The 20,863-nt window shown below is 31.8% G+C and overlaps 2 protein-coding genes and 1 long non-coding RNA gene across 3 annotated transcripts; 2 read left to right on the top strand and 1 right to left on the bottom strand.

Moving 5' to 3' along the window:
• The first annotated feature begins 2,846 nt into the window (after positions 1 to 2,846).
• LOC9314371 (4-hydroxy-tetrahydrodipicolinate reductase 2, chloroplastic) lies at positions 2,847 to 5,444 on the top strand. Its single transcript, XM_021026640.1, has 9 exons — positions 2,847 to 3,105; positions 3,209 to 3,428; positions 3,656 to 3,893; positions 4,094 to 4,227; positions 4,323 to 4,397; positions 4,482 to 4,583; positions 4,671 to 4,780; positions 4,895 to 4,982; positions 5,094 to 5,444. Exons 1-9 carry the CDS (start codon positions 3,092 to 3,094, stop codon positions 5,160 to 5,162), a joined length of 1,050 nt encoding a protein of 349 aa, XP_020882299.1. The 5' UTR covers positions 2,847 to 3,091; the 3' UTR covers positions 5,163 to 5,444.
• A 10,758-nt stretch (positions 5,445 to 16,202) lies between these two features.
• LOC110228672 lies at positions 16,203 to 18,347 on the top strand. Its single transcript, XR_002332138.1, has 2 exons — positions 16,203 to 16,291; positions 16,468 to 18,347. It is a non-coding gene; the product is annotated as an uncharacterized LOC110228672 (long non-coding RNA).
• Positions 18,348 to 19,489: 1,142 nt separating this feature from the next.
• LOC9314370 lies at positions 19,490 to 20,369 on the bottom strand. Its single transcript, XM_021024008.1, has one exon. The coding sequence runs from the start codon at positions 20,102 to 20,104 to the stop codon at positions 19,727 to 19,729; it is 378 nt and encodes a 125-aa protein (XP_020879667.1). The 5' UTR covers positions 20,105 to 20,369; the 3' UTR covers positions 19,490 to 19,726.
• Between the last annotated feature and the right edge of the window lie 494 nt (positions 20,370 to 20,863).

The raw sequence follows: 20,863 nt of genomic DNA, 5'->3' as shown, positions 1-20,863 counted from the left end.
AAAATAAATCAGTTTTAAAACCATCTTTTTACCATTCTATAAATTTCATGAAATCTTCTTGTTTAATAGTCTTGAATCATCCAGTTATTATAGGTTGATTTAAATCAAATAAACTTAATATTTGATGCGATGAGGAAATTATTTTTATTATCGTACCTACTAATAATTTTGTCGATGTTTATGGATAGATAAAAGGACCCATAGTGTTGTTCTTCTCCAAGCATTTCATATGGTGAATGTGTTTGTTCTACCAGGAAATGTTGGGCCAATATGTATGCTTATTTCAAGTCTCATATATATATATATATATATATATATATATATATATATATATATATATATATATATATATATTTTTTTTTTTTTTTTGATAAACTCTATCGGCTGATCCGGTCAGTTCCGGTAGAAATTCACCGAAGTGCTTCAGAGTGGACTTCTTCCCGAAGGGCCACCACACTGTCTGTCCCGAGTTTGGAATGCTTTCCGACTAATGCCAAGGGGTAGCCAGATCGCCTGTTACTGGACTACCAGGTAGACTACAAGTCTCATATTTTTATATATAAAGCCCAGTTAAATATATATCTTTATAGCTAAGAATATGTTTTTCAAATTAATTCACAGATGCCATTTTTATATATTTACGTATGAAGATCGGACATAGTAACGTGACAACGCGCTTTGCATGTGAAGAAGTCTTGAGACTTGAGAGGATGGTTTTTAATAAAGCAAAGATGTTTTTATCACCAGATTATGAACTCTCACAAACAGATTGCGCAATAAATCTTCTTTTCCGGATTTGATAGTGATTAACATGTACATTGAGAAAGTTACTGAGACGAAAATCACTTGTTTCTTTTAAATCTATCTATAGTTAAAATATACATGGTTAAATGAATTGAGAATCATAGGCCACATCCTTCAGAAACAACGTCAAGTGGTTTATTAATTTGTTTTTTTCCTGACCTTTGGATACATAAAAGCCGATTAGTACCTAGTTTGGGGGTTGATAGATTACCAGACACTACAACTCTAGTTATCCACATTAATTGTGCAGCATTACTTTAATTAGGCCAAATTAACAATACCCGAAGACAGCTTCAAATATTAAACTCTTTATTGACGTGTACCAACAAAGTTTTTTGCATGGATGACAAACCCTAAATTAATAATTTAGAAAGTTTATATCGAATGATCCGCTAGTTTCTATTTTCTAGACCTACACTATAGATACGAAAATCGTATCTTTAGGGATGTGAAAATGTATCTCCTCGATCGTTGACCAAAAAAAAAAAAGAGAGAAAGAAAATGGATCTTCTCAGCGTATAAGCTCAAATAAAAAAAAAAAACAATTTATTTGTGTTTAGTGTTTGTCTCTACGATCAAGGGAATATTTTTATTTATAATATGGGTTCATAAAAATGTTCACTGAACGTATACACTAGTAACCAGAACTTATTTGGTGCGGTTTTAAGTTTATTTGTTTTACTTCAATTTTCTTTGGAAACAAAACAATTTATCAATTTTAAATTCAGTTCAATTGCGTGTTGGTTCTTGGATTGGTTAGGTATATTAAGAGTAAACATCTCATACTTGTATGTTTTTAGTTATTGAAAGACTAATAAATAAGTAAATAATGGTGGAAAGTGAAGATGTAGATGTGTATAGATGGCAACCCATGCATGATTATTGCCTTGGACACCGCACACCTTTAGATTGGTGTCCAGTGGACCTGTATCAAAGTTCAAGAAATCAAAAAATAAAAGTATATCTTAAATATTGTTTCTTTTCCTATGTCCTACTTCTAATTTAATTGATTTTCGACAGTCAATATGCGTAGACATATGTTTTGGTCTAATTCTTAGACATTTGATGCATTACAATAACCTCAATAACAAGGTCCATATGCTCAGTTTCATCACGTCCGATAATTTTTAAAGATTTTTTTGTATTGGTCAGCTTTTTTAAAGATTAATAATGCTCTTCCATTATAGTACTAAAGTGTAATCTGTGAAAAAGATTACTAGTACAATTTTGTTGATTTATAAGGAGAAAGCCGCTCGATGAGACACTGAGGATCGAACGGCACACGCACATGTAAACGTCACGTGGCTCTATCTCTTTGATTCAATGCATTATCTCTCGAGTCTCGACCAAACCAACTTGCCTAATTAATATTCCTCGTACGACTCTTTAATCTTTTTTTGTTTGCTTTAAAAACCAAAAAAAAAACAAATAATTTTGTTCTTGTGGAAATTTTACCCAAAATATTTTAAGATTAAGATCGTCTCTCCCCGACAAGCATCTCTAATTAAGCTTGGAGCATTTATGTGGTTGGTCTATTAGAGATTAATGGTCGTTTTCAGGAGTGATGCTATCATGAAACAAGTTATTTGAAAAGTGTTCGTAATTTGGTTTCCAAAATTTTGGAGTATGATTAGGTTCAGAGTATCATGATTAAGGATAAAAAAAAGTATATTTTTATATCTTTGTGACAAAGACAAGAATAGGTATACTTTTATGGGTTTTAACTTTTTTAACAATTTTAATTAATTAAGAATCACAGATTGAAAGGGAAATTAAACGAATGATGAGAAAAAACAATGTATCTGCTGCTTCCGTGAGGTCGGTCATTGGGTTCATTGCATTGATCCAAAAATACCAAATATTATGGTTCAAATTCAATTTTATACTTGTAGCTAGCTCCAACAAAACAACAACAATGTTTACGTACATTTTCTTTGTCAGAAAGAGTCTAGAAAGATGATTCATGACCCTTAATTAAAGTTAAATCCTGACGCTGACCATAAATTAGGAAAAAATAGAGAAACTCCGGTTTTGATAAATTAATTAAAGAGAAATTCCGGTCTGACCAGAAGAGAAATTCCGGTTTTCAACTTTAGTAACCTTTCCGGTTTCGGTTGAAACACCACAACCTTAACCAGAAGCTTTGGATCTAACGTAAAGGTGAAATGTCTAAAACCCTAGAATCCTACCGTTCGGCGTTCGCCGGTTCGAATTTTCCAGACAAGGTTTGAACTTAAACTCCGAACTCGTTCTTCTACAGCAAACTCGGACCAATTGGAAAACAAAAATGGCGGCGAATGGGTACCGGCTCTAAACTGGTTACACACTTTTCTGAAATTGGTTTGATGAATTGATCTTTAAAGTTGTCATTTTTTTTTGGTTCTTGTCTGGGATTTGATCACAGGCTAATGGCGGCATCCAATGTGTTTCTTCACCGTCCTGAAAATCTCAATTTCTCGTTTACTTCTAGAACGAATCAAATGGCTCCACTCGGCGTCAAAGGCCGTGTTGGTTTCATGGGCAATGTGAAACTCTGTTCGACGGTGGTTTTGTCAATGGCAAAGTCGGAGACTTTAGAGGAAGCCGGCAAGTCCGTAGCGCCTGGTAACGGCATATCCATCATGGTATCTAATTATTTCCCAAACACTCTTGACTTGTGAGATCAAGCATTTGCATTGATGTGTTTGTGTGATTTTCCGGAAATTCATAGTTAGAAAGCTGTTACCTTTTTTTTTTTTTTTTTCCCTAGCACAAGCAATCTTTTAGGGTCAAGTTACAGTTTTTGAAGCGAGTATGAGTGTAATTGTAGGATCAAGTTATAAGCCATTCATTCACTCTCTTTATACCTTAGGTGAATGGATGCAGTGGCAAAATGGGGAAAGCTGTCATCAAAGCGGCAGATTCTGCTGGAGTGAATATTGTTCCTACATCATTTGGTTCTGCTGAAGAGGCTGGTCAAAGAGTTGAGGTCTGTGGAAAGGAGATTCTTGTCCATGGTCCTACTGAAAGAGAAAAGGTTCTATCTTCGGTGTTTGAGAAGTATCCTGAACTAATTGTTGTGGACTACACAATTCCCTCTGCAGTAAATGGTACAATCCTGTGTCTTAGAATGTGCATTTTGTAACACCATTATGATTAAATTGTGCATAGAATCTGTTGGATGATTTTATCTTTCACTCCTAAGTGAATCCGATTTATGTGAATGCTATAACACCAGCTGGTTTAAAAACTGTTTATCTGCAGTTAGTTGATTTAAAAGGTGGTTTTTTTTTTTTTTGGCAAAATGTAGATAATGCAGAGCTGTATGGCAAAGTAGGAGTTCCCTTTGTCATGGGAACAACTGGAGGAGACAGGACAAGATTGTATAAAACTGTAGAGGAATCGAAGATTTATGCTGTGATCTCCCCACAGATGGGTAAACAGGTGCTCACTTAATACTCAATGTGTCATAGAAGCTATAAATTATGTCTGTTAACTCTCATCCTTGTGACCCATAATATCTTTTCTCTGTCCACTAGGTTGTTGCGTTTCTTGCAGCCATGGAGATCATGTCTGAGCAGTTTCCTGGTGCATTTGCTGGTTATTCCTTAGAGGTGCTTCTTTTTCTTTGAGATATTCATTGAAGTGGAATTTATAGGTTGTATCATAGTACGGCTGATTGGCTGTAATCTTTCTAGGTGATGGAGTCTCATCAAGCTAGCAAATTGGATGCATCTGGAACTGCAAAAGCTGTAATTTCTTGCTTTCAGAAATTGGGGGTGTCTTACGACATGGACCAGGTGTCTATATCGTACTTTGTTTTTTAAAACTATCGTTCTCAAGTAACATCATCATCAGTAAGACCGTTTGCTTACTTTTGAAACCAGATACAATTAATTCGAGATCCTAAGCAGCAGATTGAGGTGGTGGGTGTTCCGGAGGAGCATGTCTCGGGTCATGCTTTCCATCTTTATCACTTGACATCACCAGATAAAACGTAATGCAAGATTTAGACTTTCATTGATTCTGTTTTAGTAGTCCTCTTTAATTGCTGGGAACTGATTTGTTTCATTGTCTGCAACATCAAAAACATCTTTTGTTTTTTTTGTAGTGTGTCCTTTGAGTTCCAGCATAATGTTTGCGGAAGATCAATATATGCTGAGGGCACTGTCGATGCAGTGCTTTTCCTTGCCAAAAAGGTTAGACATCTTCTTCTTCTGGAAACTGTCTCAAAAGATTCAAATTTTCAATGAATTGGATATTGCGTTTCTTAATCTGATTTGCTAAAGACACATTCATGAATTGTGTAGATCCGGTCGAAAGCAGAGAAGCGGATCTATAACATGATTGATGTCTTGAGAGAGGGAAACATGCGTTGAACAAAGCTGAGACGATTTCCAATTAGAAGTTTCAGAGGCATTGACCAGGTGTTGAAGGTAGAAGAGTGTTACAAGACAATATACCAAAGCAAAAGTCAGCTCTGAATTTTGTTGTTTAGCTTTCTGAAACTACCATAGTATTCAACTAGTTATTGTTGGTTTTACTTGGCATTGACAGAACCAAAACATGCGCTTGCATTGTTAAACACTATATAAAAAATGTGTGCCAAGTTAATGTGTTGGGGTTCTTCATTTCTTTGTAAGGTTTCGTCTTTTATGGCTTCTCTGTTTCTCTTTCCGAATGCAAAAACTGTCATTTCTTTTCGATCATAGTCGTCATTTTTCTTCGGCATCATTTCTCTAAGAGAAGAACGTTTTTAGCTTTGATCGAAAAACAGAGCCTCACCATGTTAAACCCAGCTCTTGTTATCTCCACAATCCCAAATCCCTAATTCTGTTTTCCAGAGTGCTGCATATGCAAAGACCACCAATCTTCCAAGTTCTCAAAGTACGAGATGCCTTTTAGACATAATCACCGAGGAGTGGGAGAGTTTCGAGCAGTGTGCGTAAGCATCTGATCCCTGTCTTGTCACATGACTATACTCTCTTATCTCAAAACATGTTAGAACTTATGACACCAAAATATGCCAACTAAAAGAATGAGATGTTAAGTCTGCTTTAATTTTAGCGTATTTAAATTTAACAATTAGATTTTTAAAAGAAAAAAATATTTGTATAGTCAAAGATATTTAGTAAAAAATCAAAACAATAACTAAGTGTTAAATTTTTAATATACGTGGAAAGCATGATAAATTTATGACATCAAAATTTATGGACCAAAAGAACAGACCTAAAGTTCGGTTTGTTTTCAACTAGGTTGCATGGAATCAGAAGCGGCTACGCGGAAGCGAAGCGTTTAGAAACGTGGAAACGATTTTTATAGAAATTATAGAAAGTGGGTACGTGTTGGAAGCGTATATAAAAATTAATATTAATATTTTATATATCTATATATACACACATACATATATAATAAAAATTAAACATTATCTCCTATAAAAATTATAATTAACATGAGGGAAAACAAGAATTATAATTAACACACAAATCTAATACATAAATTTTAAATACCTGAACTATATTTAAAAATCAAATAGTGTATGTTTACAATAAAGAAAAGTCAAATAGTTCAAAGTCATAAATTTAAGATCATTATCTTCATTCTCATTTTACTAATTTCATCAAATAAAATTGTTTTAAATTTTTTTTACCGATAAAACATCATCAAACTCACGTTTCTTGAAAGCGGGATTCCGAAAGCTTCCGAAATCTTCCGATTCCGACTAAGATTCCGAAGCGGGAAGTGGACCTCGGACGAAGCTTCCGTGCTTCCTAGGTTTTCAACATATTTAAATTTAGATTTTTATTATAAAACAATTTGTATAATCAAAAATACTTAGTTAAAAATCAAAACAATTTTGTTATAAAACATTATTCGTGAAAATCCTTAAAACCTAACTAAGTGTTAAATTTAATATACGTGAAAACATGTTGAACTTATGACACCTAAAGGGCGGGATGCTAAATCCGGTTTGTTTTCAACGTATTGAAATTTAAAACCTAGATTTTATAGATAATGAAAAATTGTATAATCAAAAATATTAAGTTTTTTTTTATCATCAAAAATATTAAGTTAAAAATTAAAAAAATTTACTTAAAACATTAATTGTCAAACACTTTAACAAATAACAAAATGTTAAATTTAAAATACGTAAAAAACATGTTGAAATAATTACACCACAATATTTACGGATCAAAAGGACGAGATGTTAAATCCGGTTTGTTTTCATGTATTTAAATCTAACACTTAAGATTGAAAACATTTAACAAAATTATTTGTATCATAATTAAATTTTAGTTAAAAATAAAAAAATATTACTAAAAATATTTTATTAGTCAAAAACCTTAAATGTTAAATTTAAAATACGTGAAAGCGTGTTGAATTTATTGAATATATGACACCACAAAACTTACGGACAAAAAGGACGGGATACTAATTCCGGTTTGTTTTCACGTATTTAAATCTAACACTTGAATTTGAAACATTTAATAAAAAATTTGAATAGTAATTCATTTTAATTTTAAAATCACAAATTTTACTTAAAAAATTATCTGTGAAAAACCTTAAGTGTTAAATTTAAAATACGTAAAAATTTATTGAATTTGTGACAACACAAGACTTACGGACCAAAAGGATGGGATACTAAATCCGGTTTGTTTTACGTATTTCAACTTAACACATAAGTTTGAAAACATTTATTTATAAAAATTGTTTGTATATTTAAAAATAAAAACAATTTAGTTAAAATAATATTTGTAAAAAAGCTTAATTGTTAAATTTAAATAAGTGAAAACGGGTAGGATTTATGACATCACACAAAACTTACGGACAAAAAGAACGGGATGCTAAATCCGGTTTGTTTTCACGTATTTAAAGTTAAGTGGTTTAAGTATTAAACTTGTCTTAGAATTTAGTAAAAAATCATTACTAGGTTTTAAAAATGAGTCTAATTGTTAAATGTATATTGTGTGAAAACATGATGCCTAGATTAGTTTTCGACGTTTTTAAAATTTAACACTTGAACTAATTTTGAAAAAGTAATAGTGAAATTAAAATGATTTTAGTTAAAAGCATTATTTTCTTAAAGTTTAAGTGTTAAATTTGTTTTAAATTTCAATAAAAATTATTATTAATTTAAAAATGATTTTAAGTGTTAAATCTATACGTGAAAATATGCAGAACTTCGAACACCAAAGCTTATACGGACCAACTAAGGACAAGATGCCTAGGCGCGGTTAGTTTTCGACATTTTTAAAATTTTACACTTAATTTTTTAAAATTAATAGTGAAATTAACATGGTTTTGGTTAAAAATATTATTTTCTTATAGTTTAAGTGTTAAATTTGTTTTAGGTTTTAGTGGAAATCATAATTAAATTTTAAAAATGAGTTGAAGTATTAAATCTATATATAACAATATTTGAGAAGTGTTTTTGCTGACGTGTCGGACTCTCGGCTCTTGTTGAGTCCTTGATTTTACGTAATTACTTAATTACCCTTAATGAAATCTAATTAATTTTGGAAAAATTAAATTGAATTTCGGTATTAACCAGGAAAAAATAATTTTGGAAACAATAAACATGATAATTAACCAAAAAAAAAAAAAAAGGAACAACGAAGTACCAGTTAGGAAGCTTCAATTGAATTCATCGTGTTCTTCGTCGTGTGAATATAATTCTTCTAAACGAAGGCAAAACTTGAAATCCTAACATAAAGCATATATTCATAGCAATAACAGAGATCTAATAATTTAGTGATAGAATTTCACCTGTTGATCTGTCGAAGCAGAATAGTCAAGCTTCTCATAGTATCTTGCCCATGTTATGTCTTTAAGACGTCAATACTATCCTGCACCCTATAATTCTAACCAATGAAAAGAACAAATATTTATTACCTTGGATACAGAGTTGACGAAGAAACCTTGGATAAAAACTCGACGAAGAAACTTGTAAGTGTTAATGTATGATGAAGCTTCCATGAACGTGAATTCGTGATCATAATGAAGAAACGTGTGAATGGAGACGGTTGATGGGTTTTTTTTTTTTTTTTTTTTTTTCTTTTTTACCTTTTGTGTAAACAGATCTGTTTCATAATTTATCGGAAAAGGAATTATACCAAAAAAAAAAAAAATCGGAAAAGGAAAATATTTATTATAATATTGATATATTTAAGATGATAATGTCAAATATCCGAAAATTATTAATCGGAGCATTAATATAAACATAAAAGAATATTATTCTAACTTTACTCAAATTAATAAGATTTAGATATCCGAAATTAATCGTAAACGGCTATTAATTGTTAAACTAATTAAAATAAAGATCAAACGTACCGGAATAGATGAAATTTTTGGTATGATCATCGTGTTCGTCGTCGTTTCAATCTAAATATTTGGAAAAAAAAACGAACAAAAAAAATAATATGTAGATCAATGAAAGAGAACCCACCAATTTAGAAACGGTTATCACGCCATCGTATTGTTCGTCGGATGATTATAAGTCTCTAATCCGGAGATTGACTTGAACCCTGACAAAAACATATATTCATAGCATAAAATCGTAAATAGAAGGTAGAAGACCACCTATTAATCGGTTGTAACCTTGTGCAAACTCGATTTAATTTTGACGAATGAAATGTTGGTGTGGTGTCAAAACTTTCTTGGGGAGACTCGAAGATGAGAGAGCTGAAGTCAGAGATAGGCAGAGAGGTTTACATGTGAATTAAGGTATGGAGTGCTAACGTGAACATGAACGTGATCGGCGGTGATTTTTGCACATAATAGCAATTAGATCGAGTTTTGGAAAAAAATATGGATCAGCGTGACATGACGCATATGGATACCATGCATGTCTATCTATTGTAAATCAAAAATTATATTATTGTTCCGCCTTATTTTTGAAACAGAAAGGAATTTTCCCTTAAATTTTAATATATTTTATAAGATAGTATCAGATATAGTAGTAAATCTAAAATAGTTGTTATTATTCCATATTTTTACGGAAAAAAGTAAATATTATTTTAAATAAACATGGATAACAATGAATAAATGACAGTTTTACAAATATTTATTATTATGATAGTGATTTGCTTATTAAAATATGTAAATTTTCTTTTCTTTTTTTGTATTTATCGTCGAAAAATTTAGAAACCCTAAATCATGCACCGCCTCCTATTCAATATAAATACCTTGCTCATGGTATTCAATTTCAGATCATAACTAACCCTTGTTTTTTTTGTTCTTTTTTTTCAAACTTTTTTTTGCTTCTACCTAATTTTAATTTTTCTTTTTATTGTAGGGTGGATGTATGGAGGGGACGATGTGAACTGGTGTATGGAAAATTTGGACCTAATTCAATGAATAAACAGGTGATCTTATAGTTTATATGTACAAATTTGATTTTTTTTTTTTTTGTATTTATGGTTTCACTATTTTCACCACTAATCAATTTTTATAATCAAAAAGTTTGGTTTCAACTTTTGAGAAGGTAATCATCGATGGTTTGGTATGTTTCTTTTTGTTGTAAAAATATGAGGTACCTCCCGATTTTGTTGAGGTACATGTTCTTATTATTTTCAAATATGTCTTTTTTCAGAAGAAACACTCAACTTTTGATAACATAGTTGCCACAAAGTCAGAAAGATGACTTATTTCAGGGATGAATCTTCAGAGGAGGCTAATTTTTGTCGTTAATACAATTTAAGTATTCCTCTCTTTAGATTAGGGATAACAAACTTGGCTGTTAAATTCAGGAATTACTCTTCGTTGCCAATCTCTCTCCCTAAACTAAAATATTACATATATGGAAGTAGTAACTTAAAGTTTTTGGTATCGAGGTCATTCTAAGGCATTGAGATTCGGACTTTGGTATGTATAGGATTCGTTTTCCATGCACTAAGATTTAATTATTGTTTAATTTATTGGTTTTTAGGTTTCTTTCCATGCTCTGATGCGTTTTCGGGTGTGCCAATGGAAGCTTGCATCACTCTTTACTCCAATCGTAAGTATGCTCTGCATTAGCTTCTTCTGTTCCATTGGTTATTATGGGTTTTGACTTTTGAGAAATATACAACAATTTAAAACCAGGTTTTGTTGTTGATTGGTTCGGTTTGTATACCATATTTTGCTAAATACATATGACCATAAATAAGACCAAAGGAGCTGGGTTAGCTCCTTTGCCAGCTAGGTTGACTTCGTCTCCTCCCCGTCTTGCGGATTTCCGTTATTCAACGAGTATATTTGAGAAGTATACGGTACTAAAACCACAACCATTGATCTTAGCTTGATCGGTTCTTCCCTAGGATTTATACATAAAAGTAAATTGTTTTGTTTAATAATTTTCCATTGCATGAACTTTCGAGACAACAAGTGGACAGGAGTGTAATGTCATCAAAAGTCAAATCAAACACTGTGAGGAACATAATAGACAACGTTGGCTTCTTTCGCAGCTGCTCAACGTTGTCTCTCCCGATGGTCCCAACACTCTCTTCTTCTTTTTTTGTCAACATTCAAACGTTGTTTAAAATAAATAAAAATGTTTAACCTTAATCATCTTTCTAGATCTTTAAATGCCTAAAACTTCAACTTAATCAGTCAGCAATCCGTCACGTTAATGATTTTGAAAGGAAGACTTTTGTTTTGTTTCGGTTAGTTTTGTTTGTTTAGTATTTTAATCACAAGATAACTCTAATTTCCCATTAGAGTTGTGTTAATTGTGTTGATTATGATTTGGCGTTCCAATTCTGATATTATTTTTATGTTGTAAATCTTAAACTGTTACGTATTGTTCTATCTTCCTATGTGAGAAAAAAGTAAAATGTTTTAAAATTTTGACATGGATAATAATATAATTGTAAATCTATAATAATTATATTATCATTTTATTTATATTTTTCAAAAAGAAATATATTTATCTTAATTGATTTAATATGATAATGTCAAATATAGTTATAAATCTAAAAGAGTTATGTTATTATTCCATCCTTTTATGAGAAAAAAGCAGATATTCTCTTAAACTTTTAAATTAACGTGGATAATAATAAATAAATGATAATTTTACTAATATGATAATGATTCGGTTTTAATCTTACCAAAAAACAAATAATGATTCTGTTTTAAAAATATATAAATTTTCTTTGTTTAGTTGTAGATATTGTCATATAAAAAATTCTTAGATCCTCCACTGCCTTAATTTTATGTAAATACCTTGCTTGATATTTAATCTTGATTTGATATCATAACTAATCCTTGCTTTTTTTTTTTGGCACTAACCATTGAATTTTTTATACTGCCATTTAATTCTTGCATAAAAAATAATAATTAATAGTAGTGTTTATTATGAATGCAGGTTTGTTTTCCATAAAAACTAGATTGGATTTATGGAAGCACGTCATTGTTTCCAGTGCGAGGAAACAAATGTCGTATCACTGCTGTTGTGGCTCTTTAGTACTTTCGTTTCTGTTTATGGCTTTGCTTCGGTTGTATGGTTAGTCATCAATCATTGATCTTCTCATTGTTTGAATATTGTTGCATAGGAAAAATCTTCCTTTTTTATGAATCTTTTAAAAGTTGGGTCCATGCTATTCTCAGTGATTGATTACGTTTATTGAATATTTGTGTGCTTCCTCTGCTGATATTCTAATTCATGCTTTATTCGTCGTCTTTGATACACTCTGATTAACCATTGTGGACCTCTAGAGTCTAATTTGCGATATTAATGCAAGTCTCTTTAACTTACGGATTATGAAGAGCATCCTAAGATCGTTTAATTTGATTCAGGCTTTATGTGGCTAATGTTTGGTCTTGGATGTGAATTAGTCTATCATGTTTCTTGGAAGGTAGGAAGCAATCTTGATGTTTACCAAAATCCAATGTGCTCTTTTGTAGCTCAGTTTTGAAATATGTACTAATTATTGTAGAGGGAACCCGAAACAAAGAGACCATATGTATGATTTTATATGCGAAGAGAAGCTCCGAATTTGAAATCGTCTCCACTCCGGTGATATGTGGCCATGGTGTGAAGGAGTCTGGAGCCATGGTTATTTCAGATTCAGACATAACCGTAATTGTTAAACTAATAAAAATAAGATCAAACGTACCGGATTGATGAGAATTTTTGGTGTTCTTCGTCATGTTCTTCGTCGTATGGATCTAACAAAACAAAAAAAATATATATACCCCAGAATTTTTTTTTGTTTGTTAATAGAGAGAACCCACCAATTTTGTAGCGTTGATTGTGACATCGAATTGTTTGTCGGATGAATATAAGTCTCTAATCCGGAGACTGAAGTTGAACCCTAACAAAAACATATATTCATAGCATAAAATTCATAAATAAAAGGTAGAGCATCACATAGCTTTTTCTTCAAAGCCAACACATCTCTCTTTGTAGCCGAATTACTCTCCAGTTTGGTATATACTCAAATTTTCCAATGACTTCCTTCTCGAACCTGGAGCGTTTTTGCTTTGCCGGATATTTTTAGGATATGGCTCTTATGTATCTCTTGTGAGTCACTTGATATGTTGTTTAGGTAAAACTTTTGGTTTGAAAGAGAATGATCTACGAAAAGCATAATCGGTTATTTGTTATATATGTGGCCATGTTCATATTGCTTTCTCCACAAGCAATTTTCCAGTTTTGTAGCATTCGATATTTAAATTTAAAAGCTTCAATACGTTGTATACATGTGTATGTATGTACATATATGAATTATTCTCAGTTGCACATAGTGGTTTCTAAGGGATAGATACTTGCTCTCTGTAACCCTCTCATTTTTAGTACCTATCTTCAGTGTTTACTTTGCTAAGAGCTTCTTGATAGGCATACATCTTTGCAATCTCAGATCAATATACTACAAATACATATACGATACAGTTAAGAAAATGATATTTCTCTTACAACTTTTTATATGGGTTTTATAAACAAGAGATCAACTGAAGGGTTACGCAGCGACCAATGGCAAAGGTAGAGACAAAGATACTACAATAGGGACGATAAATATGACACGATATATACAAAGGAGATGCCTGTTTCTATACCATTGAAATTTTACGTCCATAACTACTTCAAAGAGCAAGATGACTTACTTGATAGGTAAGAGATATGGTAAGAGATTATATTTTTCAATTATTTGTTTCCAACTACGAAAAACTCCAGTGACATACAATCTAAAAGCATGAATATGTCATAAAATCAAGAATACAACAAAAACCAGGAAGATGGGCCCAAATTAAAGTCCGAAACTGGACGTGGGGAACCCACGGACAGTGGCGGTCGGAGCGTTACAAATATGAAAGAAACGAGGAAGCGTGAATATGTCATAAAACCAAGAGTACTACAAAACCAAGAAGATGTGCTCAAAGAACGAAACTGGACGTGGGAACCCACAGACAGTGGCGGTCGTGGCATTACAAATATGAAAGAAACGAGTAAGCATGAATATGTCATAAAATCAAGAGTACGACAAAACAAAGAAGATGGGCCTAAAGACCGAAACTGGACGTGGGGAGCCCACGGACAGTGGCGGTCGGGGCGTTGCTAATATGAAAGAAACGAGTAAGCATGAATATGTCATAAAATCAAGAGTACGACAAAACAAAGAAGATGGGCCTAAAGACCGAGACTGGACGTGGGAACCCATGGACAATGGCAGTCGGGGCGTTGCTAATATATTGTGGTTTAAATATATAGATTTTTTATATTTAATTCTATTATATATATCAAGATATAAACACTAATAATTGTTTGTGATTCAAAAACACTATTAATTGTTGATTACTAATAATATATATCAAAAGTTATAGCGTTTTACCATAATTCTATATTAATGTCGTTATAAAAATTAGACTCTTGACAAAATTAATTCAATAAATATCCCTAACTTGATAACCCTAAATATTAATTATTAATTCTGGTCTTAATCAACATACAACCCCGCGCTGGGCGCGGGACCTCCCCTAGTCTATATTATGTGAAAACATGCCGAACTTCGAACACCAAAGCTTACGGACCAACTAAAGACAGGATGCTTAGGCGCGGTTAGTTTTTGATGTTTTTAAAATTTATTGCTTAAACTAATTTTTAGTTTTCTTAAAGTTTAAACTTATTTTCTTAAAGTTTAAGATCTAAAATATCTAAAAATTTAACACTTAAACGAATTAATAGTAAAATTAGCATAGTTTTGGTTTAAGTGTTTTCTTAAAGTTTAAACTTTTATACTTATTTTAGTTTTCTTAAAGTTTTTTTAAAGTTTAAGTGTTTTATCTAAAATATCTAAAAATTTAACACTTAAACTAATTTTTAAAATTAATAGTAAAATTAACATAGTTTTGGTTTAAGTGTTTAAGTGTTTTCTTAAAGTTTAAACCTTTATACTTATTTTAGTTTTCTTAAAGTTTAAACTTATTTTCTAAAAGTTTAAGTGTTTTATCTAAAATATCTAAAAATTTAACACTTGAACTAATTTTTAAAAATTAATAGTAAAATTAACATAGTTTTGGTTTAAGTGTTTAAGTGTTTTCTTAAAATTTAACACTTAAACTAATTAATAGTAAAATTAACATAGTTTTGGTTTAAGTGTTTAAGTGTTTAAGTTTTTTCTTAAAGTTTAAACTTTTATACTTATTTTAGTTTTCTTAAAGTTTTTTTAAAGTTTAAGTGTTTTATCTAAAATATCTAAAAATTTAACACTTAAACTAATTTTTAAAATTAATAGTAAAATTAACATAGTTTTGGTTTAAATGTTTAAGTGTTTTCTTAAAGTTTAAACCTTTATACTTATTTTAGTTTTCTTAAAGTTTAAACTTATTTTCTTAAAGTTTAAGTGTTTTATCTAAAATATAAAAATTTAACACTTGAACTAATTTTTAAAAATTAATAGTAAAATTAACATAGTTTTGGTTTAAGTGTTTAAGTGTTTTCTTAAAGTTTTAACCTTTATACTTATTTTAGTTTTCTTAAGGTTTTAAGTGTTAAATTTGTTTTAAAATTTAGTAAAAATCATTATAAATATTTAAAAATGAGTTTAAGTGTTAAATTTATATTACGTGAAAACATGCCGAACTTCGAACACCAAAGCTTACGGACCAACTAAGGACAGGATGCCTAGGCGCGGTTTGTTTTCAACGTTTTTAAAATTTAACACTTAAACTAATGTTTTAAAATTAATAGTAAAATTAACATTGTTTTGGTTTAAGTGTTTAAGTGTTTAAGTGTTTTCTTCAAGTTTAAACCTTTATACTTATTTTAGTTTTCTTAAAGTTTAAACTTATTTTCTTAAACTTTAACTGTTTTATCTAAAATATTTGAAAAACCTTTCTAATTAATTTTAAATCAGAAAAATCAGAAAGTCAAAAACTTAAAAAAAAAAAAAAAAGAGAGAAAAAAGGTAAGAAAGTACCTGGAGATATCGTCAGGCGACATGTGGTTGTTCTGAAATTTGACATATCACCAATTCTCTTCAATATCCTCTTTGTTCCTCGTAGTCTCCGGTGAAAGCGGCTCGGTGGCTAGGTCTATTGGTTTATGTAAACCGGGAATCAAATGTTAGATTACCCTTGGTTAAACCAGAACATTCTAGTATAAATAGAATGTATCGTTGCAACAAATCATTAAGAAGAATAACAGAAAGATCTTCATCTTCTTCGTTTCTTCTTCGTTTCTTCTTCAAGCCTTCACTTGCTATTAAGGTCATAATCCGGCGAACTGAAATCGATTTTGATTTAGGGAGAAGACGACAGAGGATTGATGGAGATCATATCATTCAATCAATGAAACGATGTATATATATATATGCAGAGATCATCATATATCGGATTTTACGTCATCAATGTCTACTTGGGATCATCATCAGCGTTGAGAGACTGCGGATATCAATGTCTACTTGAGATCATCATCATCTGTATAAAGACTTCGCTCGAGAAGAAGAAGAAGCGAGAAATAGAGAGTTTTGATTTTTTTCTGTCAAGGAAGAATTAGAAGAAGCGTTAAGAGAATGCGTGAGAGAGAGAGAGAGAGAGAGAGAGTGTTTACAAGCAAAGAGGTTCAAAAGAAAAAGGAAATTCACAGAGTCTCTGTATTAAGACTTTCGCTCGAGAAGAAGAAGAAGAAGAAGAAGCTTTGATTTCTCTCACAGGGAAGAATAAGAATTAGCGTTGAGAGAGAGTATTTATTTATAAGCAAAAGAGGTCCAAAAAGAAAAGGAAACTAATAATCACAATCCTTAACGGTCACATAATGATTTCCTTTCTCTGTAATCACAATTAACGGTCACATAAAGATTTCCTTTGATTCCTTTTTCTATTTCCTTTTATTTGTTTGTGTCTGATGAGTTTTTAATTAAGGTGATGAATTTATATCATCTTTAGGAGGTTAACGTTCGTGGGTACAATTTTGATTTTTTAAAGAGGCTATGAAACCAAATTTAAAGTGTTTACTCTGTTTTTGGTATCTGGGGAGAGGTGTTACTCTCTAATGATGAAGCTGAAGAAGTTCTCTACAGACGTGGTAGGATTTCTTTACTCTTTACCATTCAAGATTATATTCGAATTTGCGATACTTGTTGTCTATTCCTGCATCGAAAAGGCCATAATGGTAATATTTTAACAACATTTTCAGGCATTGATTAATCGACCCACGAAAACGAGTTTCGAGTTATTCATTTATTTGTACTTATAGGTTCCCAGATCATCATGCTAGCCAGTAGGAATCCTCTCAAATTAGAATAAGCTAAGAAGAAAAGGGTTTATTCCAAAGCATATGCTTAAGAATATCCATAGAATATTCTTGTCTGGATTCATGTTCTTGTCTGTACTTGCACAATCCCTAACTTGTTTTTATACATACATCTTTAACTTCCATGAAACATTATAGGGTTTTTTCTCTCTTGCAACCCTTGAATGTGTTTGTTGATTGACATCTATACATATCGATAATCCTATCGTGTTGATAGATCGATTGGTTTAGATGACCATCAACAAACGCTTTCGTGGTTTTGCATCGCTTCTTGAAATCTTGATCATGTTTTTAGCATCTTTGTAACCATATTTGTTCTGTTTTCTGTCCTCAAAGCAGCTCAACAAGTACTTGCATCACCTGGCAAATCGAAAAGCTTCTTAGGGATTTGATTCTTAGTTTTAACTTCTCTGACATGGTTTTGTTCTTTTTTTGCAGTCATAACAGCTTAGCTGATGAAGAAGAATCTTGGTCTTGTATTTGGAGAGGAAACCCAAAACCTCTGAAGCTCACTGGATTATTAAGAATCTGTTAAGCCATAGGTTTCTCGAAGTTTAAAGCAAGTCTACAATTAAAATTTGTTTTTTTTTTTAGTTTATGGGTATTGTGCTAGGTAGAGAAAGATTATGATATGTGTAAAGAAAATAGACAAGTCTTGGTGTGTTAAAATGCTCATAATCTCTAAGGATAGTTACATACACCAAAGTTGTGGTTGTGGAGAAATGGGACCAAAAATCAACGAAACAGGTCTAAGTTGCTCTGGTTTAGCTACTTCTTTGATGTATATAGTTGTTGACTTCCATAATCCATAGCATTTATTTTTGCTCCGGTTCCACTAGAGGGTTGTTTTCATGCATAATTTATAAAAAGATCAGATTCAGACCAAGTTTCAGACTAATTCTATAAACTGTTTCGGCATTAAACCATCAAGATTTATTAGTGTTTAGGATTTCTTCGAGACCATTGGGACTATGACTACTGACTCGGTCGAATTGGCCCCATTATCAGTTATCAGTACCAGTGTTCTAAAAAGCGGTCTAGGCGGTCGCCTAGGCCCCGACTAGGCGCTAGGCTCTTATGCGACGCCTAGATAACCGCCTTGACCGCCTAAAATTACACAGATCTTGTTTAATGTATTTTTTCAATTTTAATTAGAGTTTTATTTATATATATAGTTATAAATATTCATATATTGTTTAATATAAATATAAATAAATGTTTTATCTAATTTTTGTTTATAATTTCATAATTTTTAGTTTTATATAGATATTTTATATAACTTTTATATATAATATCATATTTATAATATTTTATGTTATAAACGTCTAAACCGCCTAAAAAATCGCCTAGGCCCCGATTAGGCGTTCTAGGCGCTAGGCATTGGGTCACCGCCCGCTTAGCGCCTAGCGCTTTCTTGAACACTGGTTATCACCCCTTAGACCGGTCGAGTGTCCCCATTATCACCCCCTTGGACCGGTCGAGTTGTGTATGCATGGCTTCAACTTTGACAAAGAGAGAACATTTGCTAAGAACGTTCTTATACATTAATAGATACTGTACTTAAGAGGATCATAGTTGGTCAAAAATAAACAACAGCAAAGATTCTCGTCCTTTTTTATAAGGAACGTTAGAAGTAGCCATCTTCCAAAGTTTCAGTTGATTAATTACAGATGATTTTGTTTTCCGTGAATTTTCTTAGTTTTAATATTTTTATTAATCGAGTTTGAGGTGTTTATTATTGGGTACAATCAGAAATAAAAATAAGCTTATTTATTTATGCATTAAGAAGGTTTTGTTATTTGTAGTTTAGTAAAACGTTCTTACGCAGTTTCAAACTAACACCGTGTAAGCTTACCAAAAAAAAAACATAGCGCTTACCAAAAAAAAAAACTAACACCGTGTAATACGTTACAGCGCATCGTCGTCGACTGAATTAGGTGAAGACTTTTGGAAAATAATAGTAAACTATTTCGATAATGAACTTCTAAAGTTTTCTTTTTATCTTCTGAGCCTCAAATAATTGTAACTGTCTTACTAATACCCCAAAACTTTACACATCAATATCGAAATATCACCCATAAGTACAAAAATTGCAATTTTTCCCCCCAAACAATTTTTAGAGTTTAGACTTTCGTAATGAAAATCAACATTAACACAAAACAAGATGCAAATGAAATGTATTGAGCTGAGATTTAAGCTTTTTGGATGAATAAATCATTCACCTGAGACACAAGAGAACAATCTATGGCTTCTATTCCTCAAAAGCTGTCCTCGCCGGGACGGAGAAAAACCGGTTTCTCCGCCGTCAGCACCAGATCTTCTTCCTTCACGATAAGACATGGATGAGAAATCTCCGACCGACCATCCACGGCGGTGACGTTGTTGAACACCAACGTTATTCATCTCCATATGAACAAAAGACGATGAGGGTCGAGATACAACGGCGTTTTCGGATTTAGCGGCGAAGGGGAAGAAGTCGTAGTCGTCGTTGGAATCTTTAGTCGTGCCGGCGGAGGAAGAGAGACACTCATAACGCCGACGGGTCCGGTTTTTCCTCATAGCCTTAAACGCCATTGGAATCAAACCATCCATTGATTCTTTTCTTTTTTTGGTTGCTCCTCTTTTTTTTTTGTTTTTCAGGTTATGTTTAAATTTGTGTGTGTTATTGTTGAAGAAAGAAGCAGAAGAATAGTAAAACCAAAAACAAGGGAAGAAGAAGAAAGTGTTTTTGTTATTATGTGTTGTGTGGGGAAGTTGGGAGGTTTATGGTTTTGGTAGTGGTTTGGTGATTACTCAATACACACCTTCCATCAGTTTCATTTGCTTATCTTTCTTTTCCTTTTATATTTTAGACAGGGTTGTTGACTTGTTGACAAAAAAATAAATGCTTTTTATTTTCTGTTCTTTTTTTAATATAACTGATTCATATATATTCTTTTTGTTTGGCTGATATCACTAATGGTTGAATTTACGTCTACGCGTATGTGTTAGTATTTTATTGTATTTAATTGCTTTTAGTGTGGTTCTATTTAAAAGCCATCGAATAAAGAAAGAACAAATTTGTAATAATTTAATACAAATTCTATATTAAAATTTCCTTTTACGTATATAGAATAATGTCAGATTGAGTAAGACCATTTTAGATGACATGTTACGGCCCATACTTTCTCCTTCTCTCGCACTAGCATAGTAGAGATCGAGTGAACCCGCCTAACATATTAGGCATGACTGACTTTTGTGAAGAAGATCGTATCTTGTTTCCATTTTCTGTTTTAAAAATGGCCACCTTGTATAAAGATCAAACATAAGTAAACGAAGATATAACTTACATTACATGCAAACTCTCGTATT

This window comes from Arabidopsis lyrata (assembly GCF_000004255.2).
Source record: "Arabidopsis lyrata subsp. lyrata unplaced genomic scaffold ARALYscaffold_5, whole genome shotgun sequence".
NCBI classification, from domain to species: domain Eukaryota; kingdom Viridiplantae; phylum Streptophyta; class Magnoliopsida; order Brassicales; family Brassicaceae; genus Arabidopsis; species Arabidopsis lyrata.
The sequence above is the reverse complement of the archived record's forward strand: the minus strand, read 5'-3'. Positions and strand labels throughout refer to the sequence as shown.